Source organism: Buteo buteo, chromosome 7 (assembly GCF_964188355.1).
Source record: "Buteo buteo chromosome 7, bButBut1.hap1.1, whole genome shotgun sequence".
Lineage (NCBI taxonomy): Eukaryota > Metazoa > Chordata > Aves > Accipitriformes > Accipitridae > Buteo > Buteo buteo.
The window spans coordinates 32,233,142-32,260,259 of NC_134177.1; the positions used below are offsets into that span (position 1 = coordinate 32,233,142).

At 56.1% G+C, this 27,118-nt stretch overlaps 1 protein-coding gene across 3 annotated transcripts; it reads left to right on the top strand.

Moving 5' to 3' along the window:
- Nucleotides 1-18,575: 18,575 nt before the first annotated feature.
- Nucleotides 18,576-26,444, top strand: AMOTL2 (angiomotin like 2). Of its 3 annotated transcripts, none has more exons than XM_075032230.1 (10): nt 18,576-18,694; nt 19,235-20,055; nt 21,559-21,793; nt 22,339-22,483; nt 22,627-22,719; nt 23,388-23,683; nt 23,803-24,095; nt 24,206-24,417; nt 24,584-24,739; nt 25,048-26,444. In XM_075032230.1, exons 2-10 carry the CDS (start codon nt 19,322-19,324, stop codon nt 25,104-25,106), a joined length of 2,223 nt encoding a protein of 740 aa, XP_074888331.1. In that variant the 5' UTR covers nt 18,576-18,694; nt 19,235-19,321; the 3' UTR covers nt 25,107-26,444. The 3 variants fall into 3 exon arrangements, with proteins under 3 accessions (XP_074888331.1, XP_074888333.1, XP_074888332.1); XM_075032232.1 differs by having other exon boundaries at nt 24,587-24,739; XM_075032231.1 differs by having other exon boundaries at nt 18,612-18,694; nt 19,287-20,055.
- Nucleotides 26,445-27,118: the final 674 nt, after the last annotated feature.

Here is a 27,118-nt window from a genome sequence, read left to right on the forward strand (position 1 = left end):
GACAATATCCTACAAACTAGGAAAGGAGGAAGGATGGTCTTTCGGGAAAGGGGTCTTCCCTGCCCGTGAGGCAGATGTGGCACACATGGGGCTCGTACAGCTGCCCTGCACCGCTCGCTCCCCTGTCAGCAGGCGCTGTGCCAGGAGCAGGGCCGGTGCTGAGGCTTTTCTCCTGCCCTGGGATCCCCACCCTGAGCACAGGTGTGGACCCAGCCCTGGGGCTGCAGGATTCCTCTGACAGGCACGTCCCCCCAGCTGCAGTTTCCTCCACCGTGTGGTATAACCCACCGCAGGAGAAGTCTTATGGTTCAGAATAAAATTGAAGAAATCTCGGGAATTGTGTTTGTTTTTTTAAACAAGCTCCTCTGTGCCTCCTGATAACACCACTTCCTTATCCTCACCAGGATGGTGCAAGGACAGTGATTTTAATACTGTTAAATGATTTTAAGATGTCTGTATGAATGCCTTTGTGCGTGCTGGAAAAGTACCTGACTGTGACCGCAGGGTTGGTGCGACTGTGGTGCTCATCCGATGTCCTGTGCTGCCTGAAGGATTTGTCCCAGACACAGGAGGACAGTGAATGTGGAGTTACATCATCTGATTCTTTTTGGCGTGGTGTTTGGTATGAAGACTGTTACGATCTCTAAAACATCCATAACCAAATACACAAAGAAGTTAGAATTTCATTAAATTAATGCCACCAGACTGAGCAATCTTTCTTCTTGTAGCTTTTTTTTTTTCTCTCTCTCTCAGGTATATGGCAAAAATGTCGGGTTTTTTCTAAAGGCAAATATAACAATAGCTAGATGTGCGAGAGGCTGTATGTTGTAACTCCTGGCATGTCTTTACAGTGCAGCTTTACATTGGTTACATTTCTCAATCCCTGTAATTTATGCAGCTGATGGTTAACTTCATGACTTAATTCTTTACTATGCCTTTGAGCTTCTTGCTCGGTACATTAATGTGTAATGACTCAAAATTATGACATTTGGTGCATGTAAATCCAGAATCCTGTTACTGGCCACTTAAATACACATGGATTACTTGTGTCCCATTTCCGATCCAATAGTGAAAGCAGATAATTTTAGAATCTGGGCTCATTAATTGTGCATTACCCAAAGTCTCTACCTTTAGAGCAGCTTCAGTGTGAAAGCAATGTAGTTCATGTACCTGGATGCTAAAGCAGTGTGTTTCAGATTAGGGGGATAACAAAGTAATTCCACTGAATAATTAATTTGGGGGCTAGAGTAATTATTGGTAATTTTAGGTACACACCACACTTTAGGTATATATATACTTAATCTGTCATTTAAATCTCTTTATTTTACATGTGTTCAGGATGATGTCCAGGTAGCACAGTGCTACGCCAAAGAGCTGTTTGCCAAAAAGATGTTTCCCCATTCCGTGCCCCACCCCCCCCCATGATCTAACACCAAGCAGGGCCAGGTTAACTCAGTGGCCACCATCCACATCGTCACGCAGTTCTGGGCACCGTGCCCCACAGAAGCTGCCGCTGCCCCATGCTTTCACTTATTGCCTCCAAACAGGGGCTTGGTGCGTGGGTTTGGAGCTCAGCGCTCCCAAACCAGCACTGCGAGTCTCAGCGGTTCGCTTTTGCTGATGCTTTCACACCCCTCGCTTGCTAATCTTTGCGATCCTTTGCCTTGGGTATCATGCCACTAAATATGATTCAATTTGTCAACATAGCTGCCTTATGACTTGTGTGTGTTTTAGCTGGTCAGCCCATTTTGTACAGTCACTCTCTATCAAGTGGGATCACATGCGACAGCAGGAGCGGTTGGAAAAAATAGCTTATTTTCACCCTGGATAGCTCTGAGGCTGAAACTTGCTCATTCTTTTCCACTGCCCCAGTTCAGCAAGGTAACGCATTACAATGCAGTGCCTGTAGTTAAGGTGCATTTATAATACTGGTTCACATCGGTTGCATTTTTTCATTCCCTGTAATTTACATAGCTGAAGGTTAAGTTCATGGCTTCACTGTGTATTATCCCTTTCAGTTTCCTGCTCAGGATGGGAATAGCTCTAAGCACATCTTTGTCCAACAGCCCGTTTAAGCCTGTGTTTATAGTGCATCGTAGCCGGTGGGGCGTATTTCACCCGAGTGCCTGCGTCTCCAGTGTGCCTGGCTGGCTAACTTCATGCACATGTGAACACAGCACCTAAGAGCACATTATGGGAGCAGAGGTGACTTTCCTTTGAGGAATTCACAGCTTGTCCCTGCTTCCCACCCTAAAATGGCAGCTTCAGGGGGCAGGCTCCATCTTGTGCCCAAACATCAGTTTAGGCAGTCTTACTCAGAATGTAAAATTGCAGAGCGTGAACTTAACTCCTGCCTGAGCCAAGAAGGGCAGATCTGACTCCTCCCAGACGTTACTCCTTCCCCATGGGCTGTTGTGGTGTCATTTGGCACTCAGATCAGAAGGGACACAACCATCACCACCACTTTGAGGACAGAGAAGGACTGAGTGCACGGCAGGGGTCCCTCAGCTTCCCGTCACCGTTGCCACGGCAGGGGCTTGCCTGGAGGTGGCATGTCATCTCACCGAACCCCAGCCATGTAACAGTGCAGTGTCTGGTCCACATCCGATCTCGGCTCTCCACCACCCTTCTCCCGGGGTGACACTGCTTGTAGCAGGGCAGGATTCACGCTGCGAGATGCCATGCTCCCACCCAAGCTCCTGCCCGCAGCCCTCTGCCCGCAGCCCCTGGACCCATGTATTGAAAGAGGAGATTGGCGTGCCATCCCCAGCGCCCACTCTGAACGCAGCTGGTGGTGTGGAGGCCATAGGAGCTCCTCACCTCCATCCCGCCATGCCTTCAGGGCAGGTGGTTAACACTGCCTAAGGGAAGCAGAAGGGGAAGGCACGGCAAAGGATGGGAAGGGATGGGAGGGCAAGGCAAGGGGTCAGAAGGCAAGGGAAGGGATGGGATGGGATGGGATGGGATGGGATGGGATGGGATGGGATGGGATGGAAGGCAAGACAAGGGATGGGAGGGCAAGTGATGGGAAGGGAAGGCAAGGGGGGGCAAGGCAAGGGATGGGAAGGGAGGGCAAGGCAAGGGACAGGTATACAAGGAAAGGCAAGGCAGGGGATAGGTATGCAAGGGATGGGAAGGCGAGGCAAGGGAAGGCAAGGCAAGGGATAGGTATGCAAGGGATGGGAAGACAAAGGAAGGCAAGGCAGGGCAAAGGGCACCTGAAGCACCCTCGCCAGGTCTCCCAACCGCATTTGGAGGTCAAGATGGGAAGTCCCACCTGCCCTGATTTTTCCCCACCTCCCACCCCCATGCACTCCCAGCCAGGAAATGGGCCCTGGACGGGCAGCAGTGATGCCCAGGGTGGGCAGCCTGATTCTGGAAGCCTCTGGGAGAGCCCAGAGCCGTCTCCACTCTGAACTGTGTTTGGAAAAGGGCTGCAAACTGAGACCTTGGAAAGTCTTGGTGTGAAGACAGAGTGCTTAGCTGAGGCCTCCAGCCCACCCAGCGTCTGTCATGGGTGACAGCAGTGGTCCTCCTGACACCAGGTCTCCTGACCACAGAGCTACTGGGACTTTATCCCTGACCCTTTCTAGCGCAAGCAAGCAATTATACTTGACCACTTGCTTCCCAGATCCACCACTCTTCATCATGTTTCATCAGTGGCTGCTGGATTCATGGACCCTGTAGTGCCTGCATGGCACTGGCCTGACCAGTGTGTGTGGTGGCCATCTCCCTTGGGATGGCTCCTGGACTGCATGGTGTAACTTTATTTACCTTTTCCTAACGAGATGGGGCTGCAACTAGTGGGCCAAGTGCCGCTGTCATGCAGCAAGCTGAGTTGTGTCATTCTTCTGTGGTTGAGGGCAAACAAAAATACCGTGGTGCAGAAAACAACGCTGATGATGATGACTCATGTCCCTGCAATGCCACGTTAAGCTTCCTAAACACAGACAGCTTTTTTTTTTAAGCAAATGCTGAACTTTGCAGATGCAAATTGCCAAGCTAGAAGTCTCAGAGGACTTGCAAAAGGCCTAGAAAGGGAAGATACTGTCAGGCTCCTGGGAAGGGACTGCACACTCAGCACAGCCATGGCTGCCTTAGGAGGATGCTGCTGGGAAAGCTGACATGGAAGCGGGGTTAAACTCAGCTGCTAGATGGAGGGACATGGGCGCTGACACATACTATCACAGAAGACATGCAGAGCCGCGCATTAAAGCCAATCCTATTTACTGGGACAAAACCAGTTTCTGAAGGATGCATTCATTTCTCAACCGTGAGCTAGCTGTTGAAAGGTCTCGTGGACTTCTGCTGCATTGGCTGGTGATGAAGCAAGGAAACAGAGGAGGACCACAAGGAAACTGCTTGCAGTAATGGTATGAGGTACCGAGATGCAAACTCTCAATAATTTGAGTCATTCTCCCACATCTGGATGCCATGAAGCATCCTCACAGTCACAGGGAGCTCTGTGAAAGCTTGGGCTGCAGGAGGGGAGCTGGGGCAAGCTTTTGGGGCAGGCAGCCCCACTCATGCCTGAGGATGGGCTGCAATTTAGGATAAATGCTCAGGGCGCTCTACATCTTCTTAGTGGATGGCAGGTGACTTGTTGAGCATGTAACTGAGGATTTTATTCTAGGATAATTACTGCATTCAGCTCTGGGGCCCCCAGCACAAGAAAGACATAGACCTGTTAGAGCGGGTCTAGAGGAGGCCACAAAAATGATCCAAGGGCTGGAACACCTCTCCTGCAAAGAAAGGCTGAGAGAGTTGGTGGTGTTCAGCCTGGAGAAGAAAAAGCTCCGGGGAGGCCTTATTATGGTCTTTCAATATATAAAGGAAGCTTATAAAAAGATGGAGAGAGACATTTTACCAGGGTATGTAGTGACAGGACAAGGGGCAACGGTTTTAATCTGAAAGAGAGCAGATTTATATTAGTTATAAGGAAGAAATACTTCACCGTGAGGGTGGTGGGACACTGGAACAGATTGTCCAGAGAAGTTGTGGATGCCTCATCACTCTAAGTGTTCAAGGTGAGGTTGGATGGGGCTCAGAGCAACCTGATGTAGTGAAAGATGTCCCTGCCCATGGTGGGGGGGGTGGACTAGATGATCTTTAAAGGTCCCTTCTGACCCAAACCATCCTGTGATTCAATGATCTCAAGCATGTGCTTCCCTTTAACTCTCACTTTCAGCAGATGACTTATTTCCTTGTTGGTCCCCTCTGCCACTCTTCCAGAAATCATCTGTCTGTGAGTGGGAGCCAGAGCTTCCTGCCAGGACAAGCTGCTGGCAGCTGGATTTGGAGCAGAAGTGGACAAGCCATACATAACTAGGCGATGTCAAATTCCACTTTCTGTGGGGTGGTTTGCAGAAAGATGAAAAAGGAGCCTTTATGTGGCAACCGATCCTTTCAGAGAGGAGAATATTTCCAGCTTATGAAAATTTCTGAGCCTTCTCACTTTTTTGTCCTGCACGGTTTTTTCCTCTTCTTCCCATAGAGATTCAGAGCCTGATGTAGAGTCCAGATTATCTCACAACACATACTCGGGACTAACCACAGGAGTGTGCATTCGTTGCACGGGTAACTTGACAAACAAGAGCAAGTTCTGGGAAATACAGCCAGAGAATGAACTTCCTTGAAAAATTGTTTCAAATTGAAAAAGGGGAGTTCAAAAGAGCATCAGAGAAAGGGGAAGCACATCATTTGGACTGATTTTTTTTAAGAAAACAAAGTGCTGTTTCCCTCCTGCCTTTATTCTGGTCCCTTGAAATGGGAGACCATAAATGAAAAATATTGCTGCTGTTTGTTAAACAGCAACAGCTGGGGAACAGCCAGGGAGTAAGCTGGTCAAGCAGCCCAAGAGACAGGTTATTCTGTAGAAGCAGCTGAACCCACCGGTGGCACTGGACCTGCTCTAGCCGTTTCTCTTCTCATTCAACCCTGATGATGCTCGAGGAGTATTTCAGAGGAGGCAAGCAATTGCAGGGCCATTGCTGCATCTCCTGGGTTGGCATGTGGGACCAGAGAGGATGGGAGTGTTTCCACTCACTTCGGAGGGCTTTAGGGTAGGACGGGAGGTAACAGGTATCGACCCAGCATGACGACTGCTACTCTCAGGCCAGAACAGTGGTTCTCTCTGCTCCAACGGGCTCAGATTCGGCTTTGCATTGATTCAGTGACCCCTGCCCCACTTGCTAAGGAGCAGGGCTGAGTGTTTCCAAAGGAAAACTTACATTAAACTCTGCCAGAAGGCTCTGGCAACCATATGGAGCTGGAAGGGGGGGGGTGCCAGCCCTGACCTTTATTGTATGGAGGGCACTGCCGCTGACCCTCTCCCTGCCCCTCCGGGGTGGCTGTTCCCATGCAGCTCAGGTTGTTCCACACAGCGCTCAGGGCTCTCTGCTAAATAACACAATTAAATCCTTGAGTCCAGGTTTTAGTGTTTCCATGTGCTGCCAAGTATCTTAATCTGGGCTGTTTGGGGAATTTTTATCCCATGGATCCCTTGGTATGCCTGGAATGTTTGCTTTTCCTACTGTGTGCTGTGTGTTTGAGGCACTCCTGTAAAAACAAGGGCTTCCTGCCTGCCTTGTAAATCTTTCCTTGATTGGCAGAATTGCCTTCGGTGATTAATCAAGTGGCAAGCCAAAGCTGACACCCTCGGGGAGCTCGCTCCTTGCAAATGCCTTGCACATCGACAAGAGACCTGAGAGGGGGACCAAGAGAGCTGGCCGGTCTCCAGAGCCTGCCTAGGAGACACATGTGGTGACACCGGTTTTCGGTAAGAGCCTGGGAGAGGAAGAAATAAACGGAAATTCCAGTGAGCTAAGGAAATGCTCCAGAGAGCCAGGACTTCAGATGCATTTTCTATTGTATCATCAAGTGCACAGCTAAAACATGCAGCTCTGCTTGAAGGTCTTTGCTCCGTGGCCAACCTAACCTTCCCACCTTGGGCTGGGCTGGGGAAGGGCAAGGTTTACCCCATGCATGGATGAAGGTTTCTCCAGGAGACAGGCCCAGGACATTGTAAAAGGGGAGACTGCTGAGAAGACCAGGGCTGCCTTGCTGGTGGATGTGAGTTTCATCTCCATGTTCCCCTTGGAGGCTTCCAGGTGTCACAGGCTCTGCCTGTATGTGATACAGGGGTGCCAAGTTAACTCTGAAGAACAGGTCACCTCCAGAACAACAAAAATAGCTCCAGCATCCTGGCCAAAGGGGCTCTAATTTGCCTCTGCTAATGCAGCTATTGCTCTTCTGACACCTGAACTTGCTTGCCAGCACCATCCTTGCCCAGAGCTGGCTGTGGGATTCCTGAACTGATGCTGTGTTGTGCAGGGCGGACATGTGGACCTGTCCCCAGAGGAGGCTCACCTTGGCAAAAAAGCTGGCTTATAGAGCAGAGCTTCAGGCTGCCAGCCACAGGGCCAGCCACAAATTCCTTGCCATAAGCAAGACGACCTTCAGCATGGGAGTCTGGTGGAGACTTGCCACCAGAGAGTTCAGTACCCATGGTTTTCAAATCTTGGTCTTCCTACTTTTTTCTTTGCTTTTTTCCATTGCTAGAGGCAGGATCTATGCTGTGTGCCAGGGGAGGGACACTGCCAGGACGAGAAGGTCCAGGATCAGAGCACTTAAGGGTAGTGTCACAGCTGAGCAGGCAGCTGAGGAGGGTCTGTACATCCATCCCAGCTGAGGTGGGGGGAGGAGGGACAGGTAGCAGCACAGCAGTGCTGGGGGTCACATCCCAGCACAGAGCAGCTGGTGTGGCTGCTCCCTGGAGCTGAAGTGTAGAAGGAAAGAGCATTTCTGCCATGCACAGCTGTGACAGTCTGGGCAGAGTAGTCCAGCGTCTCCCTGCTCTTGGACAAACTGCTCCCAAGGCCCTGTCTCTGTTTATCCTGCCGGCTAATAAATAGGTGCTAGTTATGGGTCCTCCTGGAGCCCATCTCTCCACACCTGTGACCCCCTGACAGATGAGACCAGAGGCAACATAGCCTGTGGGTTTATCCCTCTTGCATCTTTCTCAGGCAGTGTTGGGTTTGAAGCTGCTGCTGCTCCACCCTCCACCTCTACACTCTACTTTGCCTCAGCTGTGTTTCCTCCACACGCTTGCTGGGCTGGAGGGAGCTATAGAGGGAGATGCTCTTCACCGTCCCCTCTCCACATCTGTCCCAATGCCACTGCAGCCGCTTTCATGACCATCACCATGTGCAGCAGGAGAATCTCAAAAACTCATGATGAGAGGTTCAAGGGATGTTTCACAGCCACTTTGTGTCCACACAGGGCTTGCCAGGAGCTGCATCTGAGTAAAGGCAGGTCCTGCTTGACCAACCTGATCTCCTTCGATGACCAGGTGACCCACCTAGTGGATGAGGGAAAGGCTGTGGATGTTATCTACCTTGACTTCAGCAAGGCCTTTGACACTGTCTCTCATGGCATACTCCTTGAGAAACTGGTGTCTCATGGCTTGGACAAGTGTACTCTTCACTGGGTGAAAAACTGGCTGGATGGCTGAGCCCAGAGGGTTGTGGTGAATGGGGTGAAATCCAGTTGGTGGTGGGTCACAAGTGGTGTTCCCCAGGGCTCGGTGTTGGGCCCCGTTCTGTTTAATATCTTTATCAATGATCTGGATGAGGGGATTGAGTGCACCCTCAGCAAGTTTGCAGATGACACCAAGTTGGGAGGCAGGGTCGATCTGCCTGAGGGTAGGGAGGCTTTACAGGGAGATCTGGACAGGCTGGATCGATGGGCTGAGGCCAGTTGTATGAGGTTCAACAAGGCCAAGTGCCGGGTCCTGCACTTGGGTCACAGCAGCCCCATGCAGCGCTACAGGCTTGGGGAAGAGTGGCTGGAAAGCTGCCCAGCAGAAAAAGACCTGGGGGTGCTGGTTGACAGCCGGCTGAATATGAGCCAGCAGTGTGCCCAGGTGGCCACGAAGGCCAACAGTATCCTGGCCTGCATCAGAAATAGTGTGGCCAGCAGGAGCAAGGAGGTGATTGTCCCCCTGTACTCAGCACCGGTGAGGTCACACCTCAAATACTGTGTTCACTTTTGGGCCCCTCACTACAAGAAAGACATTGAGGTGCTGGAGCGTGTCCAGAGGAGGGCAACCAAGTTGGTGAGGGGCCTGAGCACAAGTCTTATGAGGAGCGGCTGAGGGAGCTGGGGCTGTTTAGTCTGGAGAAAAGGAGGCTGAGGGGAGACCTATCGCTCTCTACAACTACCTGAAGGGGGGTTGTAGTGAGGTGGGTGCTGGTCTCTTCTGTCAGGTGGCTGGAGATAGGACGAGAGGAAATGGCCTCAAGTTGCGGCAAGGAAGATTTAGGTTGGATATTAGGAAAAATTTCTTTACTGAGAGGTTTGTCAGACATTGGAATAGGCTGCCCAGGGAAGTGGTTGAGTCGCCATCCCTGGAGGTATTCAAAAAGTGTGTAGAAGAGGTACTCCATAACATGGTTTAGTGGGCATGGATGATGGTTGGACTCGATGATCTTGAAGGTCTTTTCCAACCTAAATGATTCTATGATTCTGTGATTCTAATGAGCCCTCGGGTTATCCAGCCATGTATTAGCAGTGACCAACCTAGTGACACGCTCACTGTCACAATGCCAGGGGATGTTCAATACCGTTAAGGTGTTACCTTCATGTCTGGCACACCGTTCACTCGTGTTTTCACCACAGCTCAGCTCCTGGGCATGGCTCAGGTGTTTGGATGTGGCTGGCACCAATCCCAGTGTTGACACAGACCTAGCCTCTCCTGTGCTGTGTGGCCTCCTGGCCACATCTAATTTATTAACACAGAGTAGCTGGGAAGTCCTCGTCACTGGTATGAGACCAAGTGAGCGGAAGTGAGCATGGTGGCAGAGTCCTCAGCCAGGCAAGTGCTGGAGGCCAGTCTCCCGCAGACCTCAGAGTGTCAAAGAGGTGCCATTTCTTACCGAAGCTTTTCCTACCATCTTCCTGAAGTCCTGCTGGATTTCAGCACCCACAGCCTTCTCCTGGACAAACTGGCAAGACACAGACCGGATGGGTGGTCCACAAGATGGGTAGGAAATTGGCTCACAGCCTGTGCTCAGAGGGCGGTGATCGATGGTTTTGATTCCGGCTGACAGCTTGTTACAAGCAGTGTCCCCCGGGGATCAATACTGAACCCCACGCTGTTCAACATCTTCATAAATTATCTGGATGATGGGATTGAAGGCACCCTCACCAAGTCTGCTGATGACACCAAACTGGGTGGTGAGGTGAACATGTCAGAAGGGAGAGCTGTCTTACAGAGAGACCTGGACAGGCTGGAAGAGTGGGCTAGCAAGAACTGAGAGAAGCTTAATGAAGACAAGTGCAAAGTCCTGCACCCAGAACGACAAAACTCAAGAGCCCAGTAGAGGCTGGGACCTTTGTGGCTGGGGAGCAGCCTTGCTGAGAGGGACCTGGGGGTCCTGGTAGACAACAGGCTGAACAGGAGCCAGCTGGAAGCTGCTGTAGCAACAAAGGCAAGTCAGATCCTGGGCTGCATCTGCAGGGGCATTGCTAGCAGAGACAGAGAAGTGATATCCCACTCTACTCAGCGCTTGTCAGGCTGCACCTACGGTGCTGTGTCTGGTGCTGGTCACCTGCATTTCAAAAAAGACGTGGACAGACTGGAGAGGGTCCAAAGGAGGGCCCCAAAGATGGTCAAAGGGCTGGAGAACCTGCCCTGTGAGGAAAGCTTGAAGGAGTTGAGTCTTCACTCCCTGGAGAAGAGAAGGCTTTGGGGGGACCTCATCACAGTATTACAGTGCTTCAAGGGTGGCTACAAAGAGGACAGAGGCTCTCTCTTCACAAGAGGCCACACGGAGAAGAAAAGGGGCAATGGGTACAAGTTACACTGGGAAAGGTTTCATCTCAACATAAGAAAGAATTTTTTTATAGTGAGAACAATCATTCACTGGAACAACCTCCCCAGGGATGTGGTGGAGTCCCCATTGCTGGAGGTTTTCAAGATGAGACTGGACAGGGTGCTATATAATCTCAGCTAGGCTCCCTTTCCCATGAAAGGTTGGACCAGATAAACTTTCTGGGTCCCTTCCAACCTGGGCTGTTCTGTGATCCTGTGATCCTGACCTCCTCCACTCCCTTCCCTCCCTCCTTTACCCTCCATGTGCAGTTTCTGCTGTCCCTGCAGGGCACAGCCAATGCCCTGAGGAGTTCATTCATCATATCTTTCTCCCCTACCCCCCACCCCTTTTTCCAAGGTTTGTAGGAAATGCGTATTTTTGAGCTCCATGTCTCTACGGGTGCAATGGGGCAACGATTTCTATCTTCACCCGAGGGGACGGGCTGACTGCTGCACCGACAGCCTCCCACCCCAGCCACATTACTCACATCTCCCAAGCAAGCCATGAACTGCTCCAAGAGTTTCAGGGGCAGATCCGGTGACTCTCCCAAGCTTTTGTGGCTCCAAAACTGCATGCTGTGCATGCTGAAAACACCATGACAATTGTCAGCTTTGGGCTTCAAAAGGAGAGCAGCAGGGAAGCTAGGAAGCCCATTGCCGTCTGGTGGAGGGACGCCCACCCCTCTGTTTGGGGGGGATGCTCTGCCACAGAGTTGTGTGATTCAACTCCACACTGTGACAAGCTGCCTGTGCCGGTGCTGGTTCTCATTGCGCAATGAAACCTCGTTAGATACAGCGCACGCCAACCAGCTCCTGCAGTGTTCCACAAAGAGCAATAATGTTTTAATGCAATGCATGAAGATAGCCAGCAATAACACCACTGAGCCTGGTCTCCAGGGTTTATCTTTCCCCCCAGGGATGCCTGGAGGCAGGCTACCTTTCCCCAAGGAATGGCCACCATCCTGGAGGACCTCAAGGTGACAGAAATGCTGCTGACGTCCCTCTTCCCCTCTTTGGCAGACATGGCATGATGCATGCCAAGAACTGACCTCTGGGGCATCCCTCACCCTCTCTGCCCTGCTCTGAGTCTTGTCCCAGTGCCTCTCCCTTGACACTTCTTTCTCTTGAGAAGCGCTCATACCCATCTCCTCCTTCCATGATAGCTGAGCAGCCCCTGAAGAAATGGAGGCATCATCAGAGCTTTGAAGAGTTTGGCCATTTAATTGGTGTACTGATAAGACATCGTTATCTCTATGGCATTTAAATGGAGGAAAAAAGGAAGATACTTCCTTGCTTCCTTCATCCATCCATCCATCCATCTTTCCCACTGTATGTTCTGTATTCTGCAAAACAAAGTTTGTCTTTACGATTTCTCAGGCAGTTAAAAACCTGTTGCTAGCTAAAAAGACCAGCCTAGGTGCCCTGAGAAGGTCTGCTGGAGGCGGAGCGTGGTGAGGGCTTTGGGAGAACACCTGGTCTTTCTCCTGTCTGCTTTTGTTATTCAGTATTTGCATGAAAATTTAAAAGCAGGTTGCTTGGTGGCTGCTGCCTCCCTTATTCCCGGTGCTAAGCTGCTGTATGAAAATGCCTCTTGCTTCTGCAGAAGAGCTCATGAAACAGAAAGCAGGGCTGTGCATTCAGCTCCAGGACCCCACACAGCTGTCCCCCCCATACACAGGAGATGGCCACAGATGTAGGTGCAGCAGGACACGCTCCTTGCACCAGGCACCGATTTGCCTGGAGCAGAGCTCTGAAGAGTAGCTGGTGCTTCTGCTCTCACCAGAGAATGGGGAAAGCAAATTCCTCCCTCTGAATCCCTATCTCCAGCAGCTTCTGAGCAAAGGGCAGATGGTGGCAGGGACCCGGTGGGAGCTGCTCTGGGAGGCTGTGGTGCTCCGGTTCAGCCCCACTCCCTCCTCTCCTGCTGGAGCCACGGGATGAGCCACTGCCAGGGAAGTGCCTAATTCGATGTCCCACTCCATGGTGGAGCCCTTTTTCAGCAGGACAGAAACACCACGCTCACACCAGGAGCTTGGTACACACCATGGCTGCCCCAGAGGGTACACCCCAAAACCATGACATGGTACCCAGAAATAAACAGCTGCTCCCAGGCTGATGCTGTTGGATGCACCTGCCCTTGTTATCCCTTTACTTTCCTCCTGTGGGTAATGCTTTGATGTGGGAGCACCTCTGAGTAAAGCTGCACAGCATGGGGTAGGATTTGGGATCCTGGACACCCTGTGTGTGGAAGGCAAATTCCTCCCATAAAGTGGCCTAAATCCCTCTAGACAGACCATCAGGTTTCTACCAGAGCATGCAGGAGGCAGGTGAAGCAGAAAGAAGGCAACGAGTTCCTGCTTCATTTGGGATCCTGCGATGAATAACAACCCCTGCCCAATGCTCTCCCTCCCACTTCTTATTTCACTTAGCCTGTCCATGCATTGGAGACAGCTATTTGGCAGCCTACTTTGTAAAGCATCATCACTAGGTACAAGAGTCAACAGCCCTTTTCTCTGGCCCCAATCACCCCAGCATGGCTCAGCCAGGGTTGCTCTTCCAGGATGGATAGTTCTTCTATGTTTGGGAACACAACGCCAAGCTGATTTTGCCCTGGCTGTGTCCCCCGGCAGGTTATCCTCACAACTGGGAAGACGCAAAGCTTCCTTAGGGATCTGGATGTGTGTGCTTATTTTCATCACAAAAGAGCGGTGGGGAGCAGGGTGGCTGGTATCCCTCTGCCCCTCTGGGTGCTACACCTAAATTAGGGTGCTGATTCTCTGCTTGGCCATGGGGAGGGGGTACGGACAAGGAGGCCACATCTCCAGAGCAGAGACAAGTGGGCAAATGTGGCCAGCGAGGGGACACTGCTTATGGCCACTTGCCTATGGCACTTTCATGGGTGGCATTGTGTCACCCCATGCTCCCACCTGGTGCCGGGGCAGGGGACGGAGCTGCTCCCTCTCCTGGCAATACCAGAATACCAGAGCCATGGAGGGGGGGTGGGGTGTCCCTGCTAGCCCTCCCGTGGGCAGGAAATCACACCCTGCGCTTCACATTTCTCAAGAAAGAGTGAAAATGCTGCAAATGTGAGAACGTGGCCAAACGGCAGTGAAGGGCTTTGCTATGGAAATGCCAAGCCGTGTCCCCCGGGACTGGTGGCTCCTGGCATCTCACTGGGCCACGGCGGGTGGCCACGCTCAACCTTTGTTCTCTCTGGCATCTCCTTGGCAGATACCGGCAACTGAAACCAAAGCCCCAGGTCCCACCGTGCTGGCGCTGGCAGGTCAGGAACAACGAGCCCCTTTCAGGAAACGGGGAAAGAAAGGAAAGCAGAAAAGGACAATTTAACATCCAGGAATGGAAACGACTCCAGGGGTTTAAAACGCAGAGAAGAGGAGGAGGAGAAGAACCCTGGCCCCTTTCTGATGGCCACACGGCTTTGTCACAAGTTTGCACGTTATCCCTTGTGTTTCCTACCTTACAACGGAGTTTGGCCTGTGCTGCCTGTTTAGCGGGGCTGGAGGGCACAGAGGCATCCAGCCTCGCTGCCTACTTGCTGGGCTCCTGCGGTGACAGCTTCCCAAAGGCCGGGCAGGGCTTGAGGCTGTCCCCACCACCAGGAATCAGTTTTGGTCCTGCTGAGCAGCTGCCGGAGCCGGCAGCGGGGATGGCTGAGAGGGTGGAGCTGCGGCACTGCAGAAGATACCAGTGTGCACACTCAGGATTGCATCCCTGACTGTGTCATGCTCATGAATCCATGTTAACCCGTGGATGAGCAGCAGCCCCTGGGGGGTTTTCCAGCCACACTTTTCCTCTCCCCAAATTCCTGAAAGGGGCTTTGTGAATGCACCTGTGGCATCACCTTCCTGGGTGTCTGATTGATGGACATCTGTGGCAAAAGTACCTGCCCATGCTGGGGAGTGGGGATGTCCCCTGGGTTACCCAGGTGCCAGTTTTGGGATGTCCCAGCTTCATGGCAGGTGGTCCTGCCCTGCCCCAGGAGAAGAGCAGAGCACACAGGACAAAGCACGGTGGGGGGAGTAGGAGCACCCCAACCTTGTGTGATCCTCACCTGGGGTCAGACCCAGCATCCCCCCAAACAAGGCAGAGTCTCAGAACTCTGGCTCCGGGACAGACATCTGAGGCGTGGAGGCAACCTCCTCTTTTCCTGGAGCAATCGGGCAGGTAGGAGCAGCGCTGGAGCCATGTCTTGGGGGAATGGCTGCCTGTGGGGATATCCCTATCAGCCTTTTTCCAACAGGACTGGCCCTGGTCCCCCCATCACTCTGGCTGAGCCCCTGGACTGAGGCTGCTTGAGTTTCCCCTTGGCAGGAAGGGATCTTTCCTCTCCTTCCTCCACCAAGGAAGAGCTGTATCAGTCACCAGCTCACGAAGGAGCAACAAAAGGAGTGAGGGGACTGGGCAAAAGCCAGGAGGACACTGTTACCACCCAAGCCCTCCCCAGGAGCGCTCCCCCTCTGAGTCATGGCTGTGGGAAAAGCAGCACCCCAGGCCAGGCATCCCCATGGAGGGGGCAGAGCTGGGATACCCCCAAAATGGCACAACTCCCATTTCAAGCTGCCGGAGAGAAACCAGTATCAGAGGGTGGGGAAAGAGGAGTCGTTGATCAGGTCCGGTGTCTTGTGGGGGTATCTCCAGGGACTGGAGCACCCGGCTGGGATGCTGGGTGGAGAGGAAGAGCCTTGGTGCTGCCTTTGCTCCCTGCCCACGGGGATGCAGCATCCTGGCACCCTCACACCAATCCTGGTACCGGGAAAGAGTACAGGAAAGGCACTTCTGTGATTCCTTGAACTCCAGCTCTCCTTCCCACCTGGTTGCACTTTGAATCGGGAGCTTGGGACAGAAGCAGGTACCTGGAGGGAGCTTTACAGGGCAAATCGCCATGGAGCGGTTTGGGGAGTTCAGCATCCCGCAGCCCAGCAGCAGGGCTTGGTGGCTGGAGGACGCTCTCACCACCGTGACCATCGCCCTGGGAAATGCACTGAGCCCAGCCTAAAGCCAGCTGCAAACCTCCTCTCCATTGTGGGCACCTGCCTGCAACACCCCAGTTATTTGGGCTCAGCATGGCCGAGGCATTTTGGGAGTCACGAAGACAGCCGAGGTGATCTCATCCCGCGAGTATTTTCTTGGCTCATTCGTCTCACTCCAACGCCTCTCCGATAAGGCTCGGCGGTGAGGTCAGTGGGAGGGTTTTGCATTGCGGAGTTGTGTGTCACCCAGGGAGCCCGGGACATCGGCACCTGCGCTTGCCCGCCGCTCCCATGGATCCAGCCAGAGTCACAAGTCCCTGTCCCATGGCACGACCCCAGCCGGGCTTTCCACCCACATGCTCCCACCTGGGCCAGCCCGGTGTGGGGCTGCCGGCTGCTATTCCACCTTCTCCAGGGGAAAATGAAAAGGCTGAGGCTTTTCTTCCCTCCAACATTAGAAAAAAAAGAGGAAATTCTTCTGATCACTTTCCAAAGGGGTGTTATCAGCCCAGGAGGGGTTTCCTGCTGCCAAAAATAGAGCGGTGTTAAGATAGGAAGGGAAGCAGGATGACGCAGGCATATAGATAAGGCTGGCGGATGAGCCGGGAGAGGCAGCCTGGCTGCCGGGGGGAGCTGGGCTGGCTCCCTTGGGGCTCAGGGTGGGTCGCCCCATCCCCTTGGGAAAGAGCAGGGCAGAGCCAAAGCCGGGCCCCTTTGGAGGTGCTGCTGCCAGGCTTGGTATCTCAGAGTCCATCCATGCACCCACCCACCCACCCATCCACCCACCCATCCATCCATCCATCCATCCATCCATCCATCCACCCAGTGCTGGGCCTGGGCTGGTGTTTCCAGGCTCAACATGTGGTTGGGGACACAGGGACGAGAGCTGTGCCCTCCTCGCCCACCCACGAAGGGGTAGACCCCTCGCTGGGGTTTCGGGGTCTCGCCCACACCCACAGGGCCGGTGCCAATTCCCACTTCCAAAACTCCAGCTGGCCGGGTTTGACTTGTCACTGGTAAAACTGAGCTGAAAAACTTGTTTCTTGAGCCCTGTTACTGTTTGATGAGCTTCTGGGCACTAAGTACAGGCTCAGGACCTGCCTGGGTGGGGATGCTGTAAGGCTTTGTTAAGCCCAAATCCAGACTGATCATGCCAGAGCCACGTTCTTCATCTCTGGGTCTGTAATGGGGTGCTCCTCTTCCTCCAAGCACAGACTCCTTCTCCCTGTGCATCTTCTCTGCATGCTCCCCTGCCTTTGAGTCTGTTACCTGCTCCATGCTGGGGATTTCTTTTTTCCCCCATTTTTTTGGGAGAAAACCCAGAGGGAAAGAGCTGTGCCTGCAGCTCCCTGCCTGCTATTGCTATCCCGTGGCTTTTGGGGTGGCCCGGGGGTGATACCAGGGTGGGATGGGGTGGATTTCACACCAGCAGAAGCAGCAAAACAAGGGGGTGAGGCTGGAGACCACCGTGTGTGTCCCCCCCTCCAGACCTGCCTCTCGGGTCTGTGCCGGTCAGAAGATGTCGAGTTCCCTCTCACAATAATGGGAGCTTAATGTCCCGGAGCTAATTAGCAATTTTCCTCTGCACCTGCCTCTCTGCCGCCGCCGCCGCCTCTCCTCCGGCCATCTGCCGTCTTGGGGCCTCGCAGGGAGCCACGGCTTTTGGGCTCCGCACCGGCAGCCTTGGGTGCTTGGGGCCAAGATGGGGCTTGTGTTTCTCTGCTTTGGGTTTGGGGGTTCTTGGTGTCCCCTGCCAAAGATGAGCTGGGGCTCTTTGGTGTTGAAAGGGCAAAAAGGAATTTGGTCCTTGGTGGCTTCCTCCATCGCCTCGTATCCCCCGGAGTGGTGGGTGGCCAAGCCCCACTGTGCTCCCGTGGCCGTGCTGCAAACGGCGTCTGCCCGAAAAGGGAAACTGAGGCTGGGAGGGAGGCACGGGACACCCAAAGGTGCCGAGGCCAGCGCCTGGCACGCAAGAGCTGGCAGGGACGGCTGCACTGGCGGTGAGCTGATGTCCCCCAGCCGGCGGGAGGCGAGGAAGGGGGGGGCGTGAGGGCAGAGCAGATGGGGCCGGCAGGTTTTTGTGGGGCTGGGTTGGTCCTGCAGACAATGGCGCGTCTCTCCAAGCTGCGATTAAACAGAAAGATTTATGTTCCCAGACAGCTGGCGGGCAGAGCTCGCCCCCCCCCCCCCCCCCATATCCTGGCAGCTGCGAACTCCCCGCACGCATGTGGCGTGCACGACCCCCCAGGCCTGCTGCTGCCTCTTGCCCCCCAGGCCCCTCGCATGCCTGCCAGCGCCGTGGCACGCGTGTGGCCCCTGGTACACCCGCGCCGTGGCACGCGTGTGGCCCCTGGTACACCCGGGGCACATGCTCCCGGACCCGGGCCGGCCAAGCGCCCCGAGCATCCCCGCACGCTTGTGGAGCTGGGAGCGACCCACCGGGGTCTCGCAGTGCCGGTGGGCTCCGGTGGGTGCGGGAAAGGCCTGGGTGAGTTTTGGGGTGATTTTGATTTTGAAGGGCGCGGGGAAGCAGGGAGGCACGTCCCGCTCCCTCCCTTCCCCAGGGGTGGGGGTCTGAAGCCGCCAGCCCAGGCCGACGGCGGCTGCCCCACGACTCCCGTGTCCGCGTCCGCGTCCGCGTCCTCGTCCCCGTCCGCGCTCCCCCTGCCGGCAGCACCCTCGGCGGGACGGGGAGGGGCGGGACGGAGCGGAGCGGGCGGGTCCGGCCCCTGCATTCCGGGCATAGCAGGGCCCGGGCCGGCCTCCGCTGCCGGCGGGACGCCCAGTGCCGCCGCCGCCGCCCCGCTCCGCTCCGCTCCGCCATGCTCCGGTAAGTGCCGCCCCGGTGGGGCTCCCACTAGCGCCGGGACCCCGCCGGGATCGGGACAGCCGTGAGGGGCCGGCTCGGTTCGCCGGGGCTGGGGGGGGGGGTCCCGCCGGCCTCCCGCCGGCCTCCCGGTGGCTCCGTGCCCGGTCCCCCCGGGGCCGCCTCGTCCCTCATCCCCGGGCTACGGGGCAGCGCCGGTCCCTGGGGGAGGGCCCGGGTCCGGTGGGGAGCCAGCATCGGAGTCGGCCTCGACACCCCGAGCCGCCGCCCAACCCCCCCCCCCCCCCGCCCCCAGCCCCGGTCCCGGCCCCCGGAGCCGGGCTCGGCCATGGGTGTGATGAGAGCGCCAGTGCTCAGCCAGGGCAGCGGGGAGCCCGCTTCCGCACTCCCACCGCCGCCACGGCCTCCCACCCGGCCGGCACGTCCCGGCCGGCCTGCCAGCGTGCCGAGCAGGATTCCTGGAAAACAAACCCTTGTTGATCAGGGTCTGCGCTGCGTCCTGCCTGGGCCGGTTCCCAATTATCCCCTCTTTACCCTGCGCAGGTGCCTCAGCGCAGACAGTTGCTGCTAAGGTCCCCGGGGTCACCCTTCTCAGGTGGAAACGTGGCTTTGCCGACGGTGCAGGCAGAGATGAGGACGGCAGAGGACTCGAACGGGACGGTCCTGCACCGCCTGATTCAGGAGCAGCTGCGCTACGGGAACCTCACAGAGAACCGCACGCTGCTGGCCATCCAGCAGCAGGCCCTGCGTGGCGGTGGGGGTGCCGGCAGCCCCCGCTCCTCGCTGGAGAGCCTCAGTCCGGAGGAGAGCCAAATGGTGCAGCAGTCCACGCGGCAGGAGCCCCAGGGTCAGGAGCATCACTCTGACCACGTCTACTTGGAGAACAGCGTCTATCGGCTCTGCCAGCCCCAGCACAAGGGCGAGGAGCTCCCGACCTATGAGGAGGCCAAGGCACATTCCCAGTACTACGCCTCGCAGCGGGGCGGGCAGCAGCCTGGAGGGGTCAGCCCAGGGATTCGGGGTGAAAATTGTCCGCGCGGGGCCGAGAGCGGTACCCGACGCCCCGACGAGGGGCTGAAGGACCTAAAGCATGGCCACGTGCGGTCGCTGAGTGAGCGGCTGATGCGGATGTCGCTGGAGAGGAATGGAGCCAAAGCACAGAGCCCCATCAGTGCTTCCCACAGCTACCCCCAGCTCTCCCGCCACCACCAGCTCGCTGCCCTCCGAGGGCAGCACCCCGAGGGGCCGGAGCCACGGGGACCCCCTCCGGAGTATCCCTATGTCATCCCTTCCCAGGACACTTACCTGGCCGAACCCCGACCCTGCTCCCGGGAAGGTCCTGGATTTCAGCATCCTGAAATCAGGTAACCTGCGGCCCCTGGGCTCCACTTTTGGGGTGCTCACTGGGTGCCTCCCAGCCGTGGTGCCCCAGGAGCGGCCAGGATGGATGCTCGGAAGATGTGGGATGCGGAGAGCAGTGGGGGGGGGGCCCGGGGCAGCCGTTGCCAAATCTCTTGTCCTCACGGGGCCGGTTTTGGCTCAGCCTGTGGGGGTCTGCAGGGACACCACCGGTCCCCTCCTCTCCCCAGTTTCCCCCAGCACAGTTGGATTTTTCCAACCAGTGATGAAAATCCCACTGTGTCTGCAGAACCTGGCCCCTCCCCACGTGCTGGGAGGAATTTGGAGTTAATTTAGGAGCTGGAGCCAGCTCAGGAAACGGCTAAATGTGGAACGGGCATGGGGCAGGGTGGAAGGCAAACGTGCTCCCCGCTCCATGGAAACCCACCCCGTAGTCCTGAGCTGGGGATGTCTGCATAGCACCAGTTTGCTGCTGGTGCCGTGGGACTGCTGCTGAGCTGAGCCTGGACTGGTGCCAGGTGGTTCATGGAGGCGATGAGCAGCGCTGGGCAGCGCTCCCCTTCCCTTCAGCAGCTTGACGCCTCCAGCAAAGAGCCAGGTTGTCTCCGAGAGGGCCATGGAGCGGTCTGGGGGGCCCAGAGGTCTAGGTGATGCCTGGCATTTGAGGAGGGCTGGAAAAAACTTCTTCCAGTGTGGAAAACGATGGGAAGAAGGGAACTGGAGGCTTGATGGGAGGATGCACGCTGCTCCCAGCCCTGCTGACCTATCCAGGTGGAGAGTGATAGCATCTCTGGCAGGAAAACCTTCTCCTTCCAGGGAACAAAGAGGGGAAGGGGAGCCACGAGGAAGATGTATTTATTCTTCCTCTCTCCCATATCATCCTGCAGGAATGCAGGCCCTTGGCGGGCAGCCCGCGGTGGAGTGGAGCCGGGCTGTGCACGGCTGCCCTGCTTGGGGTATTCGAGGCAGCCACGGGTTGTCGAGGAACTCGGAGCGGTCGTGCGAGGGGCGGCTGGGCTGGCCCTGCTACTCCAAATACAGCAAGGGTGTATTAATAGTTTGGTGGTGAGGAGCCATGCCGGCAGCCCTCGCTTTGCCCAGAAAACAAGGAAAAGGGGCAGTGCTGCCGTCTCCCGAGGTGCATCCTTTGCCGAGCTGTCATCCCTTTGTAGCACCCCCAGCAATAGGGTGGGTCTGGGGGGCTGGGAGCCCAGCCTGACCCACCAGCCAGGTCCTGGAGTTGTCAGGTGAAAGCATCCCTGTGAGACGGGGTTTATTTTGTGTTTGAGGGTGCTCAGGAAAGCACCTTTTAGAAAGCAAACGCTTCCCAGCTCTGAAAAGCAGGATAGATGCTTCCCAGAGCTTCCCTCCTCCTTTGGGGCTACCCAAAGGCACCAGCAGCACCTGCTTGGCCCATGGGTTTGGAGCAGTCGGCTGGGAGCTGGAGATGCGGTTGGCTCTCCTGCCCTGCCAAGCCCCTTGAGCATCCCTCTCCTCTCTCCCTGCAGGGTGCTGCCCACCCACGTCCCCACCACTTTCCTGCCACCACCGGGCACCCTGTGCCCAGGCACGCTGGGTCCCGCCGGCGTGGAGGCACTGGTGAGTGCCCAGGCAGTCTCGGCCAGCAGCCGCCTAGCCCGGGCAGACGCAGTCCTGCGGGAAAATGAGAGGCTCCAGCGGGAGAGTGAGAAGCTGCGGCGGGAGCTGGAGAGCTGCGCCGAGAAAGCAAGCTGCATCCAGAAGGTGAGCGAGCGGCGGCAGCCCTGTGGTCATGGTGTCGTGTGTCCCCCCTCCTCATGAGCAAGGGGATGCTCAACCAGCTGCTGTGAAAATTCACCCCCTTTAGCGTTTTAATCCCTTCTTCCCCCTCCCTCCGGTGGCTTGTTCCCCTCTGAGCAGCTGCGTTTCAGCAGCATGGCAGCCGGGACGGGGGAGAAGGAGCCTATTCTCCGGTGACCCCCTCCCTCTGCCTGTCCCCCCCATCCCCAGCCGCCACAGAAAGCCCTTTGTGTGGCCGCGTACAAGGGGTGGCTGTTCCCCGCTGGCCGAGCTACAGCAGAGCCAAAACCTGTGGAGGGACTCTTCTGCATGAAGAAAGGCAGAAAAAATTGGTTTTCCCCCCAAAACGTGCGCTGGGGGTCACCCTGGGGGGGGTCTCATGGGTGCGCTGAGCTCTTCTGACAGCTTGGGTTGGGCTGAGTGGCCTGGGTGAGCTTTGGCCAGCATCTCCCTTTCCTTTCCTCATTCCATGAATATCTAACCCCGGCCTGTCCCTTCCTCCGCCCCAGCTGGAGAGCGAGATCCAGCGCATCTCAGAGGATTACGAAAACCTCGTCAAGGCATCTTCCAAGCGGGAAGCCTTGGAGAAAGCCATGAGGAACAAGAGAGATGGCGAGATGCGACGGCTACAGGACTTCAACCGGGACCTGAAAGGTGAGGGACCCTCCACATCCCCATCCCCAAGGGTGTTCTCCATCCCCTGGCTTTTCCCTCGTGTGTTTCTGCCAGGAGCCAAGCTTCCTCTGGCCAAAATCTTGTATTTAAATCTTAATTGGATTTAATTGCCTTTGGACCAGAGCGGTTGGAATCGGCGAACAAGCAGCTGGCCAGCAAGACCCAGGAAAGCCAGGAGAGCAACCAGGGCAGTGTGGCCAAACTCCTGGCGCAGAGTAAGTCCCGGGGGATGCCCGTCCTTGCCTGGCTCCCCATGGCATCCGTGAGCGGGACGGCGGGGCTCAGCGTGCTCCCTTTCGGCTGGAGGAGGAGGAGGCGGGTGGCGAGCGGCAGCTCTTGCCCGTCCCCGGGGAGGATGGAGCTGCTCTTGGCGCTGGACTCGAGCCATTAATCCTGGCCGGCCGGCGGCGTGACCCGCATTCTCCACATTCCTGCCGCCGCGCCGGCTCTTCCAGCATCGAGCCCGCACTCCCGCCCTGCGCCAGCCTGGCCCTTCTCTCCCTCCTCCCTCCTGTGCCTTGCAGCTGCGCAGGCCTGGGCTTTTTTTGGGGAAAATATACCTCAATGCATTATTTTAGCAGAAAGACACAGTGTTGGTGTTACGTGGGAGGAATCGCATCCCCTACCCTAAGGTGGCTGGATTCATGCTGGGCAGATTTTACCCTTCACAAGCCAAAATTTGGGCTGGAATGTGGCAAATGGAGGCTTTTGGCCATCTGCCCGAGTGGCTGGGATGCCCTTGACCCCCCACATACCTTGCGTGCTGGGGAAGGGATGGCCTGGCCAGGCTTTGGGGAGCAAAGAGCCCCCAGGGGGGGCTTTGTGGACCAGCCTTAGGCTGGCGAAGCCTCTTCGGCTGAGACCTGGGGGGGGTCTTTTGCAGGCTATGAGCACCAGCAAGAGAAGGAGAAGCTGGAGCGAGAGGTGTCCCTGCTGCGCAGTGCCAACGAGGACCAGCGGCGGCGGGCAGAGCTGCTGGAGCAGGCGCTGAGCAGTGCCCAGGCACGGGCGGCCAAGGCAGAAGCTGAGCTGCGGAAGAAGCGAGCCTACGTGGAGAAGGTGGAGCGGCTGCAGGCAGCCCTGGGCCAGCTCCAGGCTGCCTGTGAAAAACGGGAGCAGCTCGAGCTGCGGCTCCGCACCCGCCTGGAGCAGGAGCTGAAGATGCTGCGGGCTCAGCAGGTGTGTGCCGGCGAGACACGGCCGTGGGTGCTGGTGAGCCACGGTGGGTGCTGCATTCTCCCAGCACCTCCTCATCCTCTCTTTTGGGTTGTTTTCTGGTTTTTTTTTTGCCACCACAGAGGCACGCAGGTGCCGCAAGCGGGGGGACGCCGGAGCTGAGTGCCCACACGCTCTCTGAGCAGCTGAGGGAGAAGGAGGAGAAGATCCTGGCCCTGGAGGCTGACATGACCAAGTGGGAGCAGAAGTACCTGGAGGAGTGCACCATGCGGCAGTTTGCCATGGATGCTGCAGCCACCGCGGCCGCCCAGCGGGACACCACCCTCATCAGCCATTCCCCGCGGCACTCCCCCAACAGCAGCTTCAACGAGGATCTCCTCCTGGCCAGCCACAAGCACCAGGAGATGGAGAACAGGTAGGCCCACCTTGCTGACAAGCTTGCGCCGTGTTCTGGCCAGGCAGTGTCCGCCTCGTCCTCCCCTTCCTCCGGCGCCTCTCCCAGCTTCTGCCTCTTCTCCTCTCCAGGTTAAAAGCCCTTCATGCCCAAATCCTGGAGAAGGATGCCATCATCAAGGTCCTGCAGCAGCGCTCGCGGAGGGACCCCAGCAAAGCCCTCCAAGGCTCCCTGCGGCCAGCCAAGTCCGTGCCCTCTGTCTTTGCCGCCTCCGCCGCCCCGAGCTGGCCGGGGGCTGGCCAGAGCGACCGGCTGGCCGAGGGCAGCTCCCGGGGCAGCACAGGTAAATAGAGGCACCTGCCTGCTCCTTGCCTTCACTCGGCAGCAGGGAGTTGCCTGCAATTTCCCCTGCAGTTTTGGAAGTAGAGAGCTTGAGGAGGGGGGATTTCTCCGGTGAGCCATAGGGACCAGCCAGAGGAGCTGGCAATCCCTAATGGCATCTCCTCCAGCAGGCAAAGCCACTGCCGAAGGGGCAGCAGCGCCCGCCACCCTCCCTCTGCCCTCCCACTCCAAGCACGGCAGCAAGGACGGCAGCACGCAGACGGACGGGGCGGCCGAAAGCAGCGGCCAGGGCGAGGGCACTGAGCGCCTGGCTGGTTTGCTGGGTGAGTCCCTGGGGATGGCACGGGGAGAGCTGGGGATGCTCCAGCACGTGGGCTTGGCATCCAGGAGATGGGCTTTGCACAAGCATCGGTGATTTTTTTAAGGCATTTTAAAGGCCCCATTTGAGCCTGGTGGGTTTGAATCCCTGCAATCGCTCATTGCTTTTTCACTTTTCAGGTGCAGAGCATTTTTCTTGAACACTTTGGGGGAGGCTGGACCAGCAGTACACTTGCTGCCGGCCCTTCAGTGGGATGGGCGCCATGCTGATGCTCTTCACCTCTCCTCCAGCTCTCGCCTTCTTTCTCTGCAGAGAGCTCGGCTGCCGCTAGAGCCCCGGACCTGTCTGACATGGTGGAGATCCTGATTTAAGGCCACCCACAGGCTGCACGCCAGCCCCTCCACCCTCCCTGCCTGCTGCATGGGCAGAGCCGCCCTGCCTGCACCTGCCTGGGATGGAGGAGCCTGCGGGAAGGAGGACCGAGCCTGGAGCTCAGCAGTGTCCCCACGGCCAGTCTCAGTGGGTGGCCTCCGTGCATGGGAGAGCCACTGTCCGTGCTTGGCACCCACACGGGTCCCCAGCTGCGCGGGGCGCGCTGGAGCCCAGGAACCCCACAGTGGTAGTGGAGCCTCATGACCCCCCTGTAAATACACCCAGGTTTTGTACGATGGGAGCAAACATACTTGTTGTTTCAGCCTCTTCTCCTTCCTGAGGTGGGGGGCTTCTTCCCACCCCCTCGCTCATGGGCTCCATCCCCATCCCAGCTCCATCCCCATCCTATCTCTGGGTCTTGGCCACCCGCACTCACCCAGGTGCTTGGCCTCCAACTGGAAAATCCCTCTCTGTTCACCCAAACTGCACCCACAAGGAGATGTCTGCACAAGGGCAGAGCTGGGAGGGATCCTCCATGGGTCCCATCGACCGCCCAGATCCACGTGGCCAAGCCAAGCACCAGGAGCCCCAAACCACCATCATCTGCATCCATCACCTGTATCCATCACCTGCAAACCTGCCTCTGGGTTTTTATCACGGGCAGGCGAGGGGTTTGGGATGCGGTGGCAGTGAAGCAAAAGACAATGATAATCAAGGGAATGAAAGGTGGAGGAGAAGTCCCCTTGAAACCAGAGATGAAATGCTCGGAGTGAACCGAGGATGGCTGACGGAGGCAGGGGGATGCACCGCCCCTCTTGTGGCTGCATCCCACCACCACATCCCCTGGCTACTGGCAGCTGGCTTCTGTCCATAGCCAGCACCGACGTCTCGGTCCTCTGAGCTGGGATGCTTCCTGTCCTTGCCCTTTGTGTATCTGTATATTTTTTCTTTCTTTCTTTCTTTCTTCTTTAAACATGTGTGCATTTGCTGGACAACTGCATTTTTTATTTTTCTCTCCCAGACATGTAAAAAATGCGTTTGGTTCTCGTGCATTGTTTACAAAGTGGAAGACAAACAAACAAAAAATTATGAAAGAGGAACACCCCCCCCCAACTTAATATATTTTATATTAATATTGGTATTTCTTTTTAAGTATTTTTTTCGTGCTGTGAACTTTTTTTTCCTGCCAAAGACGATGAGTTCCTGTTTGTGCATTTTAAGTTATCTTAAGTATTTAAACGTAAACCTGGCTGTTTCGTTATGCCGCCCTATACCGAGATTGCTGTAGCATTCCACTTGGTATAACAATATTTTAATAAAAAAACCCCAAATATTGACCCACGGGTACTCTTTTTTCCCATGTGATAGGGCGAGAGGGAGGTGCTGCTGGGGCAGAAGGGGTGTAGGGGTAGCGACCCCCTGGCTGAAACACTGCCCTTCCCAGCTCCCCGGGCCAGTGATTTGGGGTGCAGCTGCATGGGACAGGGGAAAAAAATGTTGAAGAGCATCTCTGCATTCCCCAAAATCCCATTGGGATCCCATTTCCCCCACGTCGATGGGGGAAAAGGATGGAGTTACCTAGAAATGTTGATATCATTTCCTTCCTGGGTGTAGTGCTCTGGTAATTCCGTCCCGATGGGATCCTCCTCCTCTTCCTCGCAAGACCCCGTTCCTGCCCTCCTAAGCCCCTGCCACAGGGGCTCCTTGATGGCCACGTCTTCAAGCATGGCTAGACATGGTCCCCAAGCTCTCCCCTGGCTTTGTCAGCCACCTCCAAGCCCTTCCCACCCTGCTTCGCTCCTTGGTCTTCTGGAAGACTAGAAGTTCTCCTGGTGTTCACGTTGGGGCTACCTTAAGTCTTCCACAGCCACACCATGCTGCTGCCCAGCCCTTCTTCTCTGAGCTTTTTGTTTGCTGCTGTCATTTGCCTTTTATTTTTAATAGCTGTCATGTTAATGCTTACCAGGGTGCATCCCCAGGGACTCTGCTCTGGCTGCTTGGGTGCTGGCAG

Excerpts from the sequence above, each read along its gene's own strand:
- AMOTL2 (XM_075032230.1), top strand. The coding sequence starts at position 19,322 with ATGAGGACGGCAGAGGACTCGAACGGGACGGTCCTGCACCGCCTGATT. Across the intron at positions 21,794-22,338 it reads AAGCAAGCTGCATCCAGAAG|CTGGAGAGCGAGATCCAGCG; the intron begins GTGAGCGAGCGG and ends CCTCCGCCCCAG. Across the intron at positions 23,684-23,802 it reads AGATGCTGCGGGCTCAGCAG|AGGCACGCAGGTGCCGCAAG; the intron begins GTGTGTGCCGGC and ends TTGCCACCACAG.